The sequence below is a fragment of the Oryx dammah genome, unplaced genomic scaffold (assembly GCF_014754425.2).
Source record: "Oryx dammah isolate SB20612 unplaced genomic scaffold, SCBI_Odam_1.1 HiC_scaffold_14, whole genome shotgun sequence".
Classification (NCBI taxonomy): domain Eukaryota; kingdom Metazoa; phylum Chordata; class Mammalia; order Artiodactyla; family Bovidae; genus Oryx; species Oryx dammah.
Genome location: NW_024070198.1, coordinates 43,927,043 through 43,946,760, shown reverse-complemented (window position 1 = coordinate 43,946,760; position 19,718 = coordinate 43,927,043). Strand labels below are relative to the sequence as shown.

General features: G+C 49.8%; 2 protein-coding genes across 3 annotated transcripts in view; one reads left to right on the top strand and one right to left on the bottom strand.

Moving 5' to 3' along the window:
* DHX32 (DEAH-box helicase 32 (putative)) overlaps nt 1-17,662 on the top strand; it is a 51,407-nt gene extending 33,745 nt beyond the window's left edge. Inside the window, exons 5-12 of the mRNA XM_040254425.1 lie at nt 4,049-4,294; nt 5,563-5,662; nt 5,766-5,924; nt 12,305-12,496; nt 13,151-13,300; nt 14,959-15,146; nt 15,995-16,176; nt 17,141-17,662. Of these exons, the coding sequence (XP_040110359.1) occupies nt 4,049-4,294; nt 5,563-5,662; nt 5,766-5,924; nt 12,305-12,496; nt 13,151-13,300; nt 14,959-15,146; nt 15,995-16,176; nt 17,141-17,309 (1,386 nt within the window). The 3' untranslated portion in view covers nt 17,310-17,662. The remainder of the gene's footprint in view (nt 1-4,048; nt 4,295-5,562; nt 5,663-5,765; nt 5,925-12,304; nt 12,497-13,150; nt 13,301-14,958; nt 15,147-15,994; nt 16,177-17,140) is intronic.
* Nucleotides 17,440-19,718, bottom strand: part of LOC120873631 (BRCA2 and CDKN1A interacting protein) — a 16,878-nt gene continuing 14,599 nt past the window's right edge. Inside the window, exons 6-8 of one of the 2 annotated variants that reach the window (XM_040254428.1) lie at nt 19,210-19,381; nt 18,061-18,212; nt 17,440-17,887 (exon numbers count right to left, since the gene is read on the bottom strand). In XM_040254428.1, coding sequence (XP_040110362.1) covers nt 17,875-17,887; nt 18,061-18,212; nt 19,210-19,381 — 337 coding nt within the window. In that variant the 3' untranslated portion in view covers nt 17,440-17,874. The remainder of the gene's footprint in view (nt 17,888-18,060; nt 18,213-19,209; nt 19,382-19,718) is intronic. The other variant, XM_040254426.1, reaches the window with a different exon arrangement.

The window sequence follows — 19,718 nt, the reverse complement described above, 5'->3', positions numbered from 1 at the left end:
CTTAAGTGTGCACACGCTTTCTGAAACGCCTTCAGGAGTGTTGATTCTGCCTCACAGTCACAGCACGAAGGATGACTGAGCTTTGAGACCTTTAGACAGTTTTCTCACAATGTAAATTTTATCTGTTTCTGAAAAGAAAGTAATTCAGAATCTCCAGTACATGATCAACTACAGCATATTTATGTTTTTCATGTGTAGATTATACAGTTTCTTGAGTAGTAAATCTGCCTGCTACAGTGATGTATTCTATTATCATTCCCTCATCCTGTGTGATTCGAGATATTCGAGAAAGTCCTGAGGGAAGAAATAAAATGATTAAGGAGACAGGGACAGGATTTCTGAGAACAGACATTTTCAGTGTAACTGGGTAAAGCCTCAGGAAGGGAGGAAGGGCGGAATTAAAGAGTCTAAGACATTAGAAAGTTAGAGTTGCCAGGTCAAGAGAAGGCATATGTCTCAATGCTGGGGACGGGGGCAGTATAATTAAGACTGATAGGGTGAGTTAGTCATCTTCAGAGTAACCAAAAATTCTCAAATGGATTTTTGAATAAAGCTCATAACAGAGTTGGGGGTAGTATTTGATTCTTTAATAGAAGCTATAAGTAATGTCATAATGACTTTTTAATTGTCAGACTTCAGAAGATGCATTTTTACGTAGGATAGTAGTAGAAGCTGTAAAATCCACAGGGCTTAGAAGGGTATAGAATCTTCCTGGAAGTCAGACTGGAAAGACGTCTCCTTAAGAAACTGTGCTTCCTGCCCGAGTCTTAAAGTCACGCACGAGGCAGTGCAGGGAAGGCTCGGGGCAGAGTTTGCAATTCTGAGCCTCTGAGCGTGAGGACTCATTCATCCTGGCAGCGGCTGCTGCTGTGGCCGAGTGGAGCACAGGGGTCTCTGGGGGATTTCCTCGTCCATCAGGCAGCCAGTGGGCGGCAGGACAGCTGTCCTGCAGCTAGAGCATGCCTTCTCTGGGAGCCAGCGATCTTCCTCACAGCCCAGCCCCAAATCCCACAGCTGTTACCTGGTTTTCTTTTCTCCATCTATTCCCTAACAAGCTGAACACAGCTCAGTATCCTGATGGACTTTTCTTTTTTCTTTTTAACTCCTTATGTCAGGATTAACTGGCATAAGATACTCTGCTATAGTCTCAGAATTTGTCTTTTGGAAAATTTTGTCTTGCCCTGAAATCCATGTTAAGAGCTATTGACCATCTTTCCCTTTGCTGTTTGAATCTTTCTTGATTTCAGTATACAACTTTAGAATCTGCCACAGCAAACCAAATGCCATATGAAATCAAAGCCAAGCAGTCTAACAGAAGTGTACTACTTGTTGGTATTTTTTCTCTTAAGAAATCCATTCTGAAGTGCAGAGATACCCTCAGATGTTTTGGTTCAGAAACGTCAGGTGCCTCCCGTCTTCCCTCGCGTGCTGTGAGTTAATACCCGCGAGCCAGGCACTCCCCGTGTCTTGGGCTCAGTCGAGACACGGAGGCCTGCATGGTTCCAGGGTATTGCTCCTAACCACTTCACCATCATTTAATTTGAAGAAAAAGTGAAGTAGATTAACTGGAAAAGAAAAATAAAGACAAATGAGACCGTCTAGCCAGAGGGTCATGCAACTTGAAGCTGTCACAGGAAGGTGCTCTTAGGTGGAAGGTTTTCCTGGAAAATATCCCATCTGGTCAAGGCCCTGTCCTCTGGGGCCGGATGTCTTCCTTCAGCTCAGGGGGCTGCGTCTTCCACAGTTGTTGCAGGTGTCATGGGAAAGCCCTGCGGATGTAAATGCTCTGAACACCTTGAGCAAGAAGGAAATGAGTAAACAGTTCGATGCACCAGATGAGTATCTTAGGCACTTTTTAAAATTCTGAAGCTGTGACCTCCAAGCTTTCTGTCATCTGAGCTTGAGGAGTCTAAAGTAGATACAGTAATGTTTCTGTTTTGCTCTGCTTTTGATTTCTTTTTGAAGATTTTTTAAAATTCTTTTTCCTCCCCATTTGGAACAAAATTCAGCATTCGAATCCTGTTATAACTGAAGTTTTAGCAGCTGGAAGCAAATGAAAAATGACAGGCCTCGATTCTCAGAGAGTGAGAGAAATATTGCAGTGCAGTTTGAAGGTTTATTTTGGTTGGACACTTGTGAGTGGGCTGCTGGAATGGAGCCTCCTCTTCCAGCTCAGGTAGCTGTGTGTGCCAAGGTTGCCACCTCCCCACCAAGAGGAACGTACCCAGGTCCCTGTGAGGCCTGGGCAGCAGCACGTGCAGGGAGCTCCGATCAAGGACTTACTCTCCTCTCTGCAAATCTCTAAGCTTGCTTCACTGAAAATGTGACATGATTAGAATGATGAAAAAAAAAATTGGAATAAATAGCTGTATTCTGATTATTCCAGCGGGCAAGCTTTCATTCTTACAGTCAGTAGTCCTGCTGTTTGCTTGGTTAAAAAAAACAAACCTGCCCCAAGTAGACCAGCTCCATAGGAAAGGGAAGTGTGAGCAGGAGGAGGTGCCCAGGTGACTGCGGTGTGGGCCACAGCCTCAGCCCTGCTTCCCTGGGGTCTCTGGGGTAACAGGTCACCCCAGGTCTTGCTACTTTCCAAGCAGATATGTCCACCTGCGAAGCCCTTGAGTTAGTTAAGTCCCATCCAACAGGTGGTGTGGAGGGAAGGAAAGATGAGCTGGAGCACTGGGTCAGGGCCTCAAATCTTTATAAAAGTCACAGAAGGCATTGTTAGATTTTTGGTGAAATCTAATCTAATAAAATGAAATGGGGCTTCCTGTTGAAGCTAAAACTCCAATACTTTGGTCACCTGATGCAAAGAACTGACTCATTTGAAAAGACCCTGATGCTGGGAAAGTTTGAAGGCAGGAGGAGAAGGGGATGAGAGAGGATGAGAGAGGATGAGATGGTTGGATGGCATCACTAACTCAATGGACATGAGTTTGAGTAAACTCTGGGAGTTGGTTATGGACAGGGAGGCCTGGCATGCTGCAGTTCATGGGTTCGCAAAAAGTCAGACAGAGTGAACTGACTGACTTCCTCCATCTGGTAGTTAGACCCTTAAAAAAAAAATTTTTTTGGAAACAAATTTAAAAGGTGTAAGAATTACATTGTGACATCTTTCTTATATGAGGTTGTAGAAATCTGGTTTTGATTTGAGAAAAATTTAAAAGTACTATGTAAAATGTCTTGCTTTTTGAGCATTTTGCAGTAATATACTTATTTATAGTTTTAGGGCACATAATTTACTCTTTTTCAATGTATTTGATAATGAAACGTTTTTAAAGAGTATTTCTAAATTCCTGAATCTTGCAAATATATAAAAAACAGTGATTATTTCCTGCCTGCTTCATTGCATTTCTGCTATTTTTAAAATGCTAAATGCTAATGGGTAATCATTTTCAGAATGACCCAGATTAAAGTCCTGATTATGGGACGTGTATGTATATTTGCTTCTATTGGAAACCTAGAGATTGCTTTACAATTCTTAGTTCTGCCACCATCAGAGCACAGTGGTGCATTCTCACCGATCTGAAAATAACTTTTTGTTTCCCTGTCATTGTTAAGCTAGAGAAATGCATGAAGGCAAAGACAGTACATTTCACAAAAGGAAAGCCATTTTGGACTAAAAGCAATGAAATCATTTATAAATTATATTTAACTTCCCCAAAGAAATGTTCTTACACAGTTATATCTTCTTTTCGTATTTAACGATACCTATAGACAACAAGTATTTCTTTCCATGAATACATTATGCAGCTTTTGCCAAATTTTTAAAAATATTTTATTTTTTAAACTTTTATTTTGTATTGGAGTATAGCCGATTAACAACATTGTGATAGTTTCAGGTGGACAGAAAAGGGACTTAGCCATACAAATCCATGTATCCAATCTTCCATGAACTCCCCTCCCATCCAGGCTGCCACATGACATTGAGCAGAGTTCCCTGTGCTATTCAGTAGGTCCTTGGTTTTGCCTATAGTTCTATGTAATATGGACAAAGTTGTTTATAATGTACTTTATTCTCATGGATGATGTTCTTGTTTTACTTTAGGATATTGAAAAAGCCTATGAAATTGTCTGCCAAGAAGGATCTAACTTAAATCCAGATCTTGGAGAGCTGGTAGTTGTTCCTTTGTATCCAAAAGAGAAATGTGCACTGTTCAAGCCAAACGATGAAACAGAAAAAAGATGCCCAGTTTATCAGAGACGAGTGGTGTTGACAGCTAGCTCCGGAGAATCTTTGATCTGTAGCAACACAGTCAAGTTTGTTATTGATGTGGGTGTGGAGAGAAGAAAGGTAATTATTATTGAGCAGGTAAATTGCCTAAACTGAGTAGGGCAGTTATCAGACTGCTGACCATTGTCTTGGGTTCCTGTCATTTTGCGATCTGGGGACTTCTCTATTTGGCCAGGTGTGCAGAGAAGCGCTGTTGCGTGCAGTAACCAGAGTCTTGAGCATAGGCAACCACCTTTCATTAGCAGGCTGGTAGTCTGGAAAATTAAACTGATTGAGGTGCTAACGGAAAAAGTTTTAAGGAAACACAACTACTAAAGCAAATTACTTGACTCCCGAACTAATCTTTGCTTCCATACATGTCTTAGGTGTTTTTTGTGGCCTCTTTATCAAAGTAATTAGCATCTTCTCCCAGGTAATTTACTAGAGATTAGGTTCAAGTACACTGACTTTTATTTTAGAAAATTTTGGCTTTATCATTGACATGGTAAAATTCCATCCTAAATTTAAAAATGTATGGTTTTAATCACTGTCCTTAAAAATTAGGAAAAACGGAAATAGGATGGCTCAAGCTCTCAGACAGTGGGGTTTCGGAAGTCCTAGCCTGTAAACTGAAAACAGCTGAAAAGATCCTACCCTGAGTGTTGCTCCATTTACTCTTATGAGGTGCTGTGTCACTTTTATCCCCCCAGGAGACTACAGGTCTCCTAAGTATCCGTGATTACTATGACAGAGCCATGCCAGCCATTGGAAGGTTTCCTCGGAACCAGTTTGGCTTGACCTTACAGCATTAATCCACCAGTCAGAGAACCCAGGCTTATCACTTACCCTTAAACTTACCCCTGAGAAGAATCACTGTCAGTACCGTCTGTAGCTTTATATTAGCCTATTGGACCGGGAAGGCCCAGCGTGCGTTATAGAGGTGAGACCCTTGGGGATGGGGGGGGGGTCACAGTCCATTTGAATAGAAGCTTGAGGAAATGCAGCATTGTCAGAGGACCATCCTTTTGTCCATGGGGCACGTGAGTATCTGTCCCCATTGGGCAGCGTGGCGCTTTGAGAAGCGGCATCCGTGTTTCAGCAGACGATGCAGAGCCCTCATATTTACAGAAGCCACACTGAAAGCAGACAGCCCTTCAGTCCATTTATCAAAGCCCTTGCAGTTTCCATCTCAAGGCAAGTGAAGCAAGAGCAAATATCGTACAAAAGGAATGAGTCAGTAGCAGAGCAGTTCATGAAGTCAGGTGCTGCAAACAGCAGTCACTTCAGGGTGACCGGCCCGTGGGGTCTTGAGTGAGCCGATGCTCAAGCCGCTGTCCTTCCGTTCAAAGGTGTACAACCCCAGGATCAGAGCAGACTCGCTCGTCACGCAGCCCATCAGCCAGAGCCAGGCCGAGACCCGCAAGCAGATCCTCGGCGCCTCTCCCTCAGGTAGCCCCGCGGGCCCCGGAGCCACGCACGGCGGTTCCCGGTTCCCGGTTCCCGTCTGCTGGCGCCATAGACACGTCAGCCCGTCTTTGCCCGTCTCTTCCAGGAAAGCTCTTCTGTCTGTACTCCGAAGAATTTGCCTCCAGGGACATGCGGCCGCTGAAGCCAGCAGAGATGCAGGAAGCCAACCTCACGAGCACGGTGCTCTTCATGAAGAGAGTGGACATCGCGGGCCTGGGCCACTGCGACTTCATGAACAGACCCGGTAGGCACGGGCGCGGGCCAGCAGGACGCCCGACTGCAGCCCTGCCCGCTTAGCTCCTGCCCACCCCTGTCCTAAGGGCGGGTGGCCCCCTGGCAGAGCAAGCAGCCCGGGGCTTTGATTTGTCCTAAAGCATTGTCTCCACTAGAGGTAAACATTCTCCGAAGTCATCTAAAAATTTTGTAAAAAACAAAAAAAAAAGCACCCTCTAGGAAATACCCGTCCTGACACTGGAATGTTGTCTGCCATTGGACACAGGGACACAGGGAGACAGGTGGCCAGGCCAGTGGAAGCCGGGGTGGCGCTGAGACCTGCCCTAGAACCATAGGGGGTTTAATGTTGAAACTCTCCCAGTAAAGACTTGGAAGACCAGTTACTTGGGGCACCCTTGGAATCTAAGGTTTTCAGCAGACTTCTCCCTAGAAGAGCAGTGGATCTCCAGGAGGAGAGGGACTGGGTGAGCTCTTTGTCTCGTCCAAGACAGACCTCCTTCCTTTTCTGTAGCCATCTCCTCCCTGGGAGCCGTCTGTTCTTGCAGGGAAAGGGTCGCTGTTCTCCAGCAGAAGCTCAGGCATGCAGGAGAGGAGAGGCCTCCATTGAACGCATGTAAAGGAGGCCTTGGCATTCAGGTTCTTGGGAAAATTAGCACATTACCAGGATGACAGCCATGCGGTCCCAAGCCTGAGGCTTGACCCTGAGGGTATCAGCCAACTTGGTTTGGCACAGAGCTTCCCCATCTGAGAAGAGGTTCATTAGGCCTGGGCCCTTCCTTACTAGCTGAAGTGATCGATACATTAGTGGTAAACATACCTTGAGATGGTAGCTCAGAGGAAAGAAGCAGTCACAGGGAGGTTGTAAAACGTATGTAAGCAAATGTAAGCGAGCAAACTCAGAATGCGTTTTTCTTCTACAGCAGTGGTTGGAGGGGACGGGCTGGGGCCCTGGGGGAGTGAGTGATCAGGTCCAGAAAGGCTGGGAAACCAGGATTCCTTTAGCCATGAGCCCTTACCTCGAAAATGGTGAAGCCCCCCTGCCCTTGGGTCTCACTCTGGTCCCTGAGGGAAAGGGCGTCTGGAGGGCGGGGGTGGGCCACTCACGTCCATTCCTCCAGTGTCTCCCGAGAGACCCCAGGGCAGCTGTCGCCAGCCAGCCAGTCATCACTCCAGACACCACCCCTTGAAGAGACAGGTTTCATTTTTGAAAACTGCTTACGCTGGGCTTCCCTGGGGGCTCAGACGGTAAAGCGTCTGCCTGCAGTGCAGGGGAGACCCAGGTTTGATCCCTGGGTCGGGAAGATCCCCTGGAGGAGGAAATGGCAACCCACTCCAGTACTCTTGCCTGGAAAATTCCATGGACTGAGGAGACTGGTGGGCTACAGTCCATGGGGTCACAAAGAGCCAGACACGACTGAGTGGCTTCACTTTTTCTTTCATGTTGATTGCCTGGGCGTCTTGTTTTCATGCTAGTAGTTACTTGGTGGACCAGCATGACGAGAGAAGAGCAGGCCTTGTAACGTCCAGGATTTTACAAAGCAAATGGCACAGCACAGCAGAGTGCAGAGGAACTGCTGTGTTTCTCAGTGGTCACCCTCTGCCGCTCACTCTGTGCGTGGGGCTTAGAGCTGAGAGCGGGGAGCAAAAGGGCGAGGGAAACAATTTATTCTTAGTCTCCTGGCAGTATGCACATAACTGTTTCTGCTGTGCTTTGGGGAAATACAACTGTGGATTAACTCTGACTCATCGTTTTGAAAGGGGAAAAAAAAAAAGATGACGGTTGCAGCTGCTGCATTTAACGCCGCTCGTGAAAGAAACGCGCAGATGCAGCAGAGATGCCTCCGCAGGCCTCGTGGCCACGTGAGGTGGATTTGGCGTCACCAGGCTCTTCGTCCAGTTCCCTTGGCCTGTGTGTGCGTGCGTGCTTAGTCGCTCACTCGTGTCCAACTCTGCGACCCCATGGACTACAGCCTGCCAGGTTCCTCGGTCCGTGGGGATTCTCCAGGCAAGCACACTGGAGTGGGTTGCCATGCCCTCCTCCAGGGTCCCTTGGCACAGCTCTCTTAAAAAAAAAAAAAACCGTTCATTTTCTAAGCTGGTGCTGAAGACTGACCTCCACGGTGAGTGGAGGACGCGGTCCCTGTTGATCAGGGTCAAGGAGTCCAGGGCCAGCCGACCACTTGAGGTGGTCCTAGGCGTCTTCCCTCTGGGAGGGCAGGGGAGCGCCGTCAGCACGGGTGGGGACAAGCTCGCCGAGCCCAGGCCCACGCCGGATGTCACCTTGGTATCTGGCCTCAGAGCTCGTTTTGCTGGGGGCCAGACGACTGGCATTGGAACCATCTGTGAAGAGTGGACCCAAACGCAGACTTGCCAGATGTGGCATTTGGGACAGACAGGGCCGTCTGAGAGCCGGGGGAAGGAGGAAAGAGCAGGATCGGGTCAGGGCCCCGAAGATGCGTCCAGACCCTTGGCCTGTGGGGCTGAGGCTGGGACTTCTCAGCCTGTGAATCAGGGAGTCAAGACGCTCCACAGTTTTCTCTTCGAGGAGCCTGCTTGGTGAGTGCCCCTGAGAAGTGGTGGGTCATCACAGGAAACGCAAGATTCTGCTCTGGAGTTTACAAAGGGGCTAAAACATAATGGTCTATGTGAAGAGGAGAGGTCTGTGTGAAGAGGAGATCGGAGGGGAAATGGGCTGCGGGAGGGAGCCTGGTGTGGATCCCTCCATCCCTGGCAGGGAGCGTGCTGCCGGTTGCCCCCAGATAGTCAGGATTCGACCCCAGCGCTGGCAGGAGGCCCCACCTCGGTTTTTGAATTCACAGTCATCTGTCTGAGGCCACACAGAGCCGACTGCTGTTCCTAGACGGCGGGGAGGAAGGTGGAGAAGAGGCATGAAGGCACTGAAACCCACGAGAGCCAGTGTTGTGAGGCTCTCGGGAGCGAGAGGAGGTCATTTTTCAGAATGAAAAGAAAATCTGAGGGAGAGCTTAGAAGACACAGAAGGGAAGCACCTTCAGCCCTCGGAACCCGTTCAGCTCTTTGTGGGCCCAGCGAGTCTAGTATCTGTTTTTTGGGCCCGGCTGGTGGAGGCTGAACGGGAATGCCAGCCTTCCTCGAGCTGGGGGAGGGAGGGAAACAGGGCTGTCCTCGGCACACTGGGCTAGAGGCAGCCGGGATTGCAGGCACCCCAGCGCCCTAGCCCTCGTTACCAGCTGCGTGACATTTGGCGAGCGTGTTGCCCACTGGGCACCTCGGTGTCTTCATTCGAACACGAGCATCATCAGAGCAGTCCCTTCTCAGAGGCAAGTACCTTCTTTCCTCTCTGTGGCCCCCGAGAACGATGACGCACATGGAGTAAACGCTCACCTGTCACCACCCACATGGCGTCCACCTGAACTCTGACACAGAAGGCTCATCGGCCCCAAGCTGCAGGAGAGCCTCCCAAGGCAGTTTTGACGGTGTGAAAAACAGGTACTGATCCACAGGCCTTGGGAGGCCGCACCAGGCTCCCTAGGAGGAGCCGAGCTGGGCTCTGGAGCCGAAAGACACCAGACTGGAGGCAGCTGTGCTGACGGCACACAGGTTCAAACAGCTACGGGCAGAAAGGCTGGTCCAGAGGCTACTTCTGCAGCTGAGGAGAGAGGCTGGTTAGCCCTGTGGCTTTGGCAAGTCGCTTACCGTTTCCCCATTGGTAACATGAGGACGGAGGGTCTGCCCTCTTGTGCATGGGGTTATTAAGAGGTGCAAATGAGATCATTTATGCAGAAGTGCTCTATGTACTGCGTAACAGTAGGAGGTTGGCACATGCCAGGATTTACGAGTCTGTCCTTGTGAAATTAAGTGAAACAGGGGCCTTCCCTTCCTCTCCAGAGTCAAACCTCCCATTGCCTGAAAGTCCCAGGACTTTTGAGAGTCTACACCCCCAACCAGCCACCGTCATGATTCTTCCATTCTCTGCTCCGTGGGCGCTCTACTTGGGTGCACACGATGCCCATGCCCCAGTCCTAAATCCCGCCAGGTCCTCCCGTCCTGTCCAGCTCTCTCTCTCTCCACGCCCGTCCGCATATGTGTGCGTGTAATTCACATGCCTGCAAGGTACAGGGCCTGCATGGGGTGAGCACAGCTGTCCCCCCCCCAGGGCAATAGTGCTCCGATTCGCTCTTGCTTTGTGACAGGATTTGTGATGCCGTGGTGTCCACGTATCACAGTTCTTCTGGCTGCAGGTGGTGCCAGTGATGCCACTCAGACTAGCATCAGCCCAAGCGGGTTGGGATAAGGACGTGGGGTGTCCTGTGACCCCAAGCCATGCCTCTGGGACCCTTGAGGGCAGAGGCTGAATGGCACAGGCACGCAGCTTCCTGTCTCCATCTCTGCGTTCTCCTCTCCCCTGCTGAGCACCTGAGTGGAGGTCCCCACGACAGGGAAGGGAACACCCTGCTATTTGACATCGAAAATCTTGGCAGACTTTTCAAGGCCATAGGAAAGATACCACGTGAGGCTGTTGGTTCTGGAAATGACACAGCAGAGCCCTGGACCCATCGGACCTGCGCTTCTGCTTCGGATCAGTGCTGAGCCCTCCATCCGGCTGTGGGCTCAACCATTATTCTAGACAAACAGCCTGTCTGTGAGCAGCCTTTCTGCAGGTGCTGTGGCATGAAAACGCAGATTCCACGTTGGAGCCTGGCATTTGGGCTTCCGTGGGAAGAGGGTGCAGGAAAGAGTGTGTCAGCAGCCCTCCAGGTGACTGATGGCAGTGGGGCAGGCGTGTGCCCTTGTAGTGAGCTATCCCGCAGGGAGTACAGTGGCGATGTTTTGTTCATATTGAAATTGCCTTTGGAGTAAAGCAGCGTGATTTTGCAGTGTAGTAAAGAAGAGGCCTGGCACTAAAACATCTACATTCCATTTGTTAGCATTATTTACCGTGGATTACACTTAAACAGCACTGCCATAAAGAATCCTCATCTAAACCCTTTTGCTTTTACCTACAATTTTATGGGCCGTACCGGGGAGCTGGCTTAAAACGTAGAATGTAATATTAGCAAACCTTATGCAGTTATTTTTATGAGTGCTCCTTCAGCTGTATCATCTGCATTCATTAACTTGCTCTTTCTAGCATAGTAAAACCTCCAAGAACTTCCTCTCTTCCGCTGCTGTTAGGACCGGGAGCAGAGTCATGATGTTATTTTCACCAGTCACCCTGTGTGCAGCCGACTCAACTCCAGGGTATAAAAATGAGGAGCAGTGCCCTCTGGGGACAGAGGCTGGCTCTCCAGCCAGATCCTCACAGGGACAGTTGCCAGAGATCCTGTAACTTATGATGAAGCAGCTTTGCTGACTTATGGAAACTGGTTTCTAAACAGCTCTCAGTAATTAAGTTTGCACTTCCAGCCCCTCCTGCCCTGTTTAATCCAAGATGCTTATTTCTGCTGCTGCTGCCTCTTGAACCTTCTTGGGCAGGTCAGGTGTTCCTTTTGATTTCAGGGCTTGCTGATGGCACCTTGGACTAAATACTTTTTCCAAGGAGCCCATCTGTTTACTCCCCTGGGACTGTGACTCCTCAAGGCCTCACCCTTGCCTCGGAGTCTCCAGACGCACGAGTGGCAAATAGCTCTTTCAGCTCCCTTGTCTGCTGTTGCTGTCATCTGTGTGAGTTCTGGCTCAGCTTCGATTGGTGCGTTTTCCTCTTTATTGTGGGATTATATTTTCCTACCACGTGGTTTTTATTGGATGCCAGACATAGTCCGTCTCACTGCATTAGATATTGGACATTTCGTATCCCTATAAGTATTCTCTAGCTTGCCCTGGGCTGCAGGATGATCCTTCCAGGGGTTGATTTCAGGATTATGTAGGTGACACTAGAACCGCGCTTATGGGGTGGGGTCGGCGGGGAGCGTAGTTATTATTTCCTCCCCAGAGCCCCATGAACCGCGAAGCTTTGCAGCCTGGCTGGTGGGACCGGGCCTGTCGGAGACCGCATGGGTGCACCAGGCATAGATCCTGTCCCTCCTGGCCTGGAGTGGTTTCTCCTATGGGCCCTGCTGACTGAGTCCTGCACAGCGCTCTCCTCTCAGGAAGCTGACCTGCAAGCTCTGACCGCCCCGCCCTCCGCCTGAGTCTCCAGGGACCCTCAGCACCATGATGCTGGGAACCTAGCAGCTCCCCAGCTCCCCTCCTCCCACCACAGCTGGGAAACTCAGGGCAGTGAAGCTCCCTGAGCGATGGCCCCTCTCAGGAATCACTGCCGTTCACTGCCTGGTGGTCTCGGCCTCGCAGACTGTCGATTCACGTGTTTTGCTTATCGTTTGGTTGTTCTGTGTGGGAGGGGAAATCCAGTACCTGCTGCCCCATCTTGGTGGTATGAGACTTTCTAACTGTCAGTTCTGTCTTCCTCAGCAGCAGAGAGTCTGATGCAGGCTTTGGAAGACTTAGATTACCTGGCAGCACTGGACAACGATGGAAACCTCTCGGAGCTTGGAATCATCATGTCAGAGTTCCCTCTTGATCCACAGCTCTCCAAGTCCATCTTAGCATCCTGTGAATTTGACTGTGTCGATGAGATGCTAACCATCGCGGCCATGGTGACAGGTATTCCTTCAGGACGGTGCTTTTGTCAGCAGCAGGTATAGATTTGAATGAGATCCACTGACATGGGAATGAAATATTTTCAATTCAAATAGATTGAAAAGCTAGAAAAGTATGAGAATTACCTTAATATGAAAAATACCTAAGTAAAAACCCAGTGGATTTCTTAAATCAGACAGGCGACAGCACACCAAGCTTGCTTTTGCTGCAGTTAACGGGTACCGACCAAGAAACACTCGTCACTGGAAGTGTTCTTACCCCTGCCCATCTTACGTGTGCTTTCTGCCTCCTCCCACCTCATTCACCTTGGTTTATAGGTTGGGGCAGACTCCTTCACTGGCAGAACAAATCAGAGGCCCTGCTGCATCAGACCCTGGGTTCCGGTCCCGTCCCTGGGCCTCTGAGTCCCCAGGTTCCCCGGCTCCGGCTGTAATACAGGCAGGGTGCCCGCTGTGCCAAGCAGCCCTGAGTAAAGCTAACAGGAACACGCACATGATGACAGCTCACCCTGAGCGTCTCTGATTTCTAAGTAAACAAGGAAAACGCGTTATTCCCGGAAGACGGGCAGGGCTGCACGCGGCAGTGAGCCCCACTCCGCCTGCTGTGCTGGAGGGAATGCTCATTACCGCCAACCTTCTGACTTCTCATGTCTTAAAGCTCCTAATTGCTTTTCGCACCTGTCCCGCGGAGCTGAGGAGGCCGCCCTGTCTTCCTGGAAGACGTTCTTACATCCCGATGGAGATCACTTCACCCTCATCAACATCTACAAGGCCTACCAGGAGACGACTCTGAACGCCGCCAGTGAGCGTAAGTGAAGGCTCGGTGTTCTCAGAAATCACCTCCTAGTCATCCTCTCCTTCCCAGAACAAAGCCGTGTTAGGATTCAGCAAACATCCTCTCTCCCCCGAGCCCCTGGGTCACCTGAGCAGCACGGCGCTCCAGGCCCGCCTTGTGCACCCACAGGTTTAACCGTAAAGACACCCTCCTGCTCCCGCAGACGGGGCCCTGCGTCCACACACCCCGGCACCCAGCCCACAGCCTCCAGAGCAAGCCTGCTGGGGCCACAGGGACAGGAGACCTGGACTTGCCCGGCACAGCCCTGCCCTCTTGGGCCCGGGGAGAAGGAAAGAACTGCCATCTCCAGGTGGCCAGCAGTCAGAGCTGCGCCTCGTGCTGCTTCTGACATGGCAGGTTCACTGCTAGATGGAGAGAGAATGTGGATCACTCAAAACAAAACACACACACACACACCACCCCCAGCTCCAGGTGGTAGTAACGAAGAGGCGGGTGAGCTGAGGGAGACTGAGCTTGGCCAAGGAGGGGACGAGAGAGGAGGGGTGTTCAGGGAGTAGAGTAGCCCATGGAAAACCTGCGGCAGAGGACGGGGTGTGTCTGAACCACGGTGGGTTATGTTCCCACTTACAGGGGTAACGGAAAGGCAAACTCCTCCACGGGAAACTCTGTTCCAGCCTTAAAGACAGGAAGGGGATCTCAGAGGCCAAGAGGGCGGAGCAGTGATGCAGAGGCGGCCAGAGGACTGGCTACAAGGAGGGTTATCAGGCTCACCTTTGTTCTCCATGATGCTTCTCTTGCCTCCTCTGCTCCAACAGAGGATGTGAAAAAGTACTTGAAGTAAAGCGAAAAATGTGACAGTGGTCAGAATGGCAAAACGGTACAGAGCAGGGAGTTCGTTTTTTAATGCTAAGAAAAAGTTGTCAGCGAGGTTCACAGGGAATTTGGCAGCATCTTTGGAGAGCAGGCCAGATGACTTGGTCATCACGTGACCAAGTGCGTGCTTTCACGGCTCCAGGCAGGCCGGATGACTTGGACAGGACAGCGCCGAAGGTCTGCAGTCCCCGTGCCAGGCCACGTGCGCTCCCAGGTCAAGGCACACCCGGGTCCAGCTTCCGTCATCCCAGATGGAGAGAAAGAGGACTTCACACTGTTGCAGAGGACTGACTTTCAATATATTAATAAAACTTGCAACTCGGGTAGGCGAGCTTAACTGTAACATTAATTCCCAAGTCAGCCTAGTAGTGATCCTTTCCTTACAATTAAGACATGTGAGATATTTTCATGGAGCAGAGATGTGTACTGTAAGCTTTTCCCTCCCAGCCTGATTAAATGTTGTGGCCACGTACATCCTGGCTGTGCACACGCTGGACAAAATGTTGATCTTTAAGACAGTCTCTCCTGCCCCTCATGATCCAGATTAAGGGTCAGTGCTAGGACCCTACACTTGACACAGCTGGCAGGATCCTGGAGTCCCTGCAGCCGCGGCAGGTCCTGCACCCTCTCTGTGCCTGGCAGAGCCACCAGAGGCCTCTGTCCTCGCCGCCTCCCGCCACTGGCTCGCGGGACAACCTTTTTAGGAGACAGAGGACGCAGAGATAAGAGTGTGTCCAGCCTGGGCTCTCAGCTGTGACAGGTCACGTCTCAGCAGCCTTTTGTTGGTTTCTTCCTAGACTGTGTGGAAAAGTGGTGTCACGATTACTTCCTCAACTGCTCAGCACTCAGGACGGCAGAGGTCATCCGAGCTGAACTCTTAGAAATCATCAAGCGGATCGAGCTTCCCTACACAGAACCTGCCTTCGGCTCAAAGGAGAACACTCTGAACATAAAGAAAGCTCTTCTGTCTGGTTATTTTATGCAGGTAAGAATGGATAAGGCCACCTGCGGTGTGGTCTTTACAAAAATCTCACATATTCAGGACATCCTGTCAGAAGTCTCACTGAGGGTGATTATTTTATTGGTGTGAAAACCCTTATATGTTACTGAATGTTCAGTATTTAAATACACGTCCCCTCAAGGGAGTGAAGAGCTAAGCTAGAAGGTTCCCTTTGTCTGAAAGGACAGGAGATCTTTCTCATCACAGAGGGAGCTCTTACAGCACCCTGGCTGAACATCAGTTGCAGTTCCTCACGGCACCTGGCTGTTCCCACCTAACTGGTGATGTGGCGCCCGACAGGTAGACAGCATCCCGTCAGTTTCTTTCCTGGAGCAAAGGCTGCCTAAGGCAGCTGCTCTGAACTGTTAATAAAGCCTGTTACAGAAATGCACGCATTCTTCACATCACAGCAAGCAGCACTGTGGCGTTTGAGCATGGATTTCCTCATCTGTATGGAAACAGATGTCACAGGGTTATGGTGAGGAATTAAATGAGCCAAAACGTCAGGTGTAAAGCACTGGACGTCTGTGTGCAGTCCACAACATGGCAGGGAACAGCTTTATTTCTTGACCAGAACCTTCACCTTTGCACCCGTGCTGTTTTGGCATGCTGCCCTGAAACTGATGAAATTAGTCCACAACATGTTTATCACTGGCTCTTAAGCTTTGGGCAAAACATGTATACATCTTACTTTCTGTATCTGAAAATGGAAGACGTGTAGCGAATCAGTAGTTGATTCTCTACGTAGTTTGGAATTTTTAACACGGTATTTTTGCCATATGCATCTCCGCATTCACACGCCACCTTTCCTCCTCCGCGCCGCCGCCTCTCAGATCGCTCGGGACGTGGACGGGGCGGGCAACTACCTGATGCTCACGCACAAGCAGGTCGCACAGCTGCACCCGCGCTCCTGCTACTCCGTCGCCGGGAGGATGCCCGAGTGGGTCCTCTTCCACAAATTCAGCATTGCCAGCAACAACTACATCAGGACCGCCTCCGAGATCGCGCCCGAGCTGTGAGTGCAGTGGAGCGAAAGGGCTCTTAGATTCCTACCTGACGCGCACGTGGCAGACGGGTTTCCCTACATTTTCAGTATAAGCAGCTTATACGACTGCTAATCTAAATTTGTGTGGAGCATAGCTACTAAAGGCAGGTCTCTGTAGATGACTAAGAAAGGCCTGTGCTCAGGTTACAGCAGAGAGAATGCAGTCTAGAAACACAGGGCCAAGCGTGGCACGCTGAAGAGGCACAGAGCCCGCAGGTGCAGACCTTGCAGTGAGCCTGGCCGCCTCTCACGACAGTGACCGCTGAGACTGGAGCAAGTGGGAAAGGGCAGGATGGAGGCGAGGCTGAGAGCAGGCGGGTATGAGAGGCAGAGGGCTTACGGACCACAGAGAGAGTTTGGAGTTGATCCTAAGTGCGGTATAAGGCAGTCGGAGGGTTTTAAGCCAGAGTAACGTCTTCCGTCAGGAAGGTCGCTGGCTGCACAGTGAACGGCCTGCAGGGAGTGCGGTGAGGATGGATTGTCTCACAGCCGCCGCAGGTGCGGGCCTACTGGGAAGACACCACTCCCGCTTGGGCAGCTGATCCTTCCAGGCAGGAGCCGGGAGCAACTACAGGTGTGTCCAGCTTCAGCAGCTGGAAAGTGTGCTGTTAGTAAGAGATGCAAACACACTCCCTCTCTCATACACCGAGTTCTACCGAGCACCTGATCTGACCTGCTGCAGAACTATGAAGGCCTTGGGGGAAAAACCACTCTCCCCAGTGGTTAGAGTGACAGAGAGAACCCAGCTTCTCCTAGAAATGCAGCTGGATTGGTCCTACGAGAACCACAAAGTACTCATCCTACAAAGGCAGACTGAGCCGCTGAGAAGTTCAGACTAATCGAGATTCTGGAGACAGACTCTCCAGGCCTGGGAAGGGTCCAGTCATGTTTGCTTGGTAATCTCTCACCACTAATAATTTTTTGTTTTAAACAGATTTATGCAACTGGCACCACAATACTATTTCAGTAATCTGCCTCCCAGTGAAAGTAAGGATATTCTACAGCAAGTCATGGACCACCTATCGCCTATTTCAGCAACAAAAAAGGAGCAGATGTGTGACAAGTGCCCGGAAACTACTGAACAGAGGTGCAGTGTGCAGTGACGCTGCGGAGCGTCCACAAAGCCCAATGTGCAATACCTGCCCCAGAGGCAGCACGGCGGCCAGCCCACCGGGGCAGCACAGGCGAGGCGCCACAGCCCACACGGAGCCCTGAAAGGAAGCACGCTCTGTGTGTTATTTAAAAACTAAAAATAGAAGTTTTTATTGAGTTCCTTAAATTACTACCCCGTGGTTTTTCTTCTTATTGGAAAAGTTCTTAACCGTTCTTAATTTGACCAAAATTTTAAAAAAGCAAAGATATTTTGTAAATGTGTCACAGAAACGGCTGACAGAACCCAACTTTTTGTAGAGGACCTTCATCTGAATAAAGTCGTGAGTTTTTCAGTAAGCCTCCACCAAGTCTTCCGGTAACTGCAGAAGCCAGCCCGCCACGGTCCATGGGAGATGGGTTAGACAGAGAGATGTTCTTTCAGTTTTTCCATGATTTCATTCATTTTGTCGCCTGGAATTAACATCACAGTTCGCAGGGGCTTCATTGGTACATCATCAAAGGACCATCGGCCTCCCAGACACGTGTCGCTCTCCTCCTGCACTGAGTAGTTGAACTTCAGGATTGCCTTCTAAACCAAAGGACCATAAATTTAAAATTCATACAAGCTGAAGGCAAAACTCATTTAATCAATAACAAGAAATACAATAGTGCGGTAAATGTAACAAGGCTGACAGTTAAAAGGAAGCTCAAATGGGACAGTCAGGCAGACGTTACAAAGCACTCCCCAAGGAGATTTCTAACCTGCATGAAGAGAGTGGGTAGACGCGTCCTACTTCTAGGAGGTGAATAAGCAGCTGAGTGATAATACCCTGGCTTCCCTCGTGGCTCAGAGGGTAAATAATCTGCCTGCAGTGTAGGAGACTTGGGTTCGATTCCTGGGTTGGGAAGATCCCCTGGAGAAGGGAATGGCAACCCACCTCAGAATTCTTGCCTGGAAACCCCATGGACAGAGGAGCCTGGACGGCTACACCATGGGGTCACATAGAGTCGGACACGACTGAGCGAGTCAATTTCACCTTCTTCCACCTTTATAATTCTGAAGTCACGCATATTCACAAGCCCATTTGATTCTCAAAATAATTTTGGGATACACAAGTGAAATTAAGACATAATATTTGACAGTTAATGAGAAGAACCGTGAGGCTAGTCTTAGCACTGTCCCAGCTGCTTCCTTGGCATAAAGCTTCATGTGAGGACAGTAAGTCTGCGTGACCAACCCATCTTAGAACACCCGCACGTTCGTCCCTGACACGGCCTACCTGAAGTGCTGAGGCACACATTTTAAACAATTTTCACTTATTTACTTCCTGAAAAACAAGGACAGAGCTAAATCTATAGTGCTTTTGTCTTCAGTGGACGCCTTTTAAAATAAGTGATACCATCCAATCCAGGAAGATATGTCCTCCTCAGAGACTTAACATTTTTGAGAGGCAGGCAGCATGCTCTGGCATCTGTCCGTCATGGGCACAAGCTTACAGGGAGAGTCCCGCCAGGGGCATGACCTCTAGGTCCCAGGGCACGGGACGGCGTGGGAGCCAGCAGCAGGAGCGCAGGGCCCACCCCGCCTTCCACACCCACCAGGCAGTGGCTCCACGGCCCCACCTGTGCACCAGGCTAACGCCCACCTTCCAGAGCGGTGGGAGAACGAAGACCTCATAGTAAGCACACTGTAAACGGCCAATCATCAGCGTGATCGGCTTGATAATCACCTCCTCTCTGCTCTGTTATTAGCTCCAAGGTGCTGTAGATATGGAGGTTTAAAAACATGGAGGTTTAAAAACAGAATGGCCACACATAAACTTTGGCATAAAGTGAGAGAGCAAGAAATCCTGATTATTAAGAAAATCCTTATTTACATTTAAACAAAGAAATGGAACAGGACAGTCTTACCTCGTAGAAAAATTCTTCTTCCGCATTTGCAAACATTAACTCTTCTTTCTTTTGGTTGCTCCGTTTCTTGGAATTGCTTTTTCCTGCTTCCACAAACGTCTTGCTAATCAGAAGGTAGAAGTGACACTTCCCACACGGCTTGTTAGTTCTGTGCGCCTCTGCTAGTTCTTTCCTGCAGGGTACACACACACAGACACAAGGTTTGCCTGCTGGGCCAGACAAGATCCGGGGACAAACCAGCGCACAGAGAAAACCACTGAGACCTCTTCACGGAGTTCTGTGGTGACATAGGCTTAACCGACAGACGTTAGAGCTGGATGCTTCTAAAGCAGCCAGATGCACTTCAGTTAATTATGGCAGCGCCTTTCATGATAAATCGTATGGTGACTCGCAGATTAGCACTCTGAGTTGTAGATACACAGCAGCTTAACAGATGAGTCTCAAGTTCACACAACATCACTGCTCTGTTAAAAATACCTAAGAATCTGGATTTTCTAAAACATTTAACT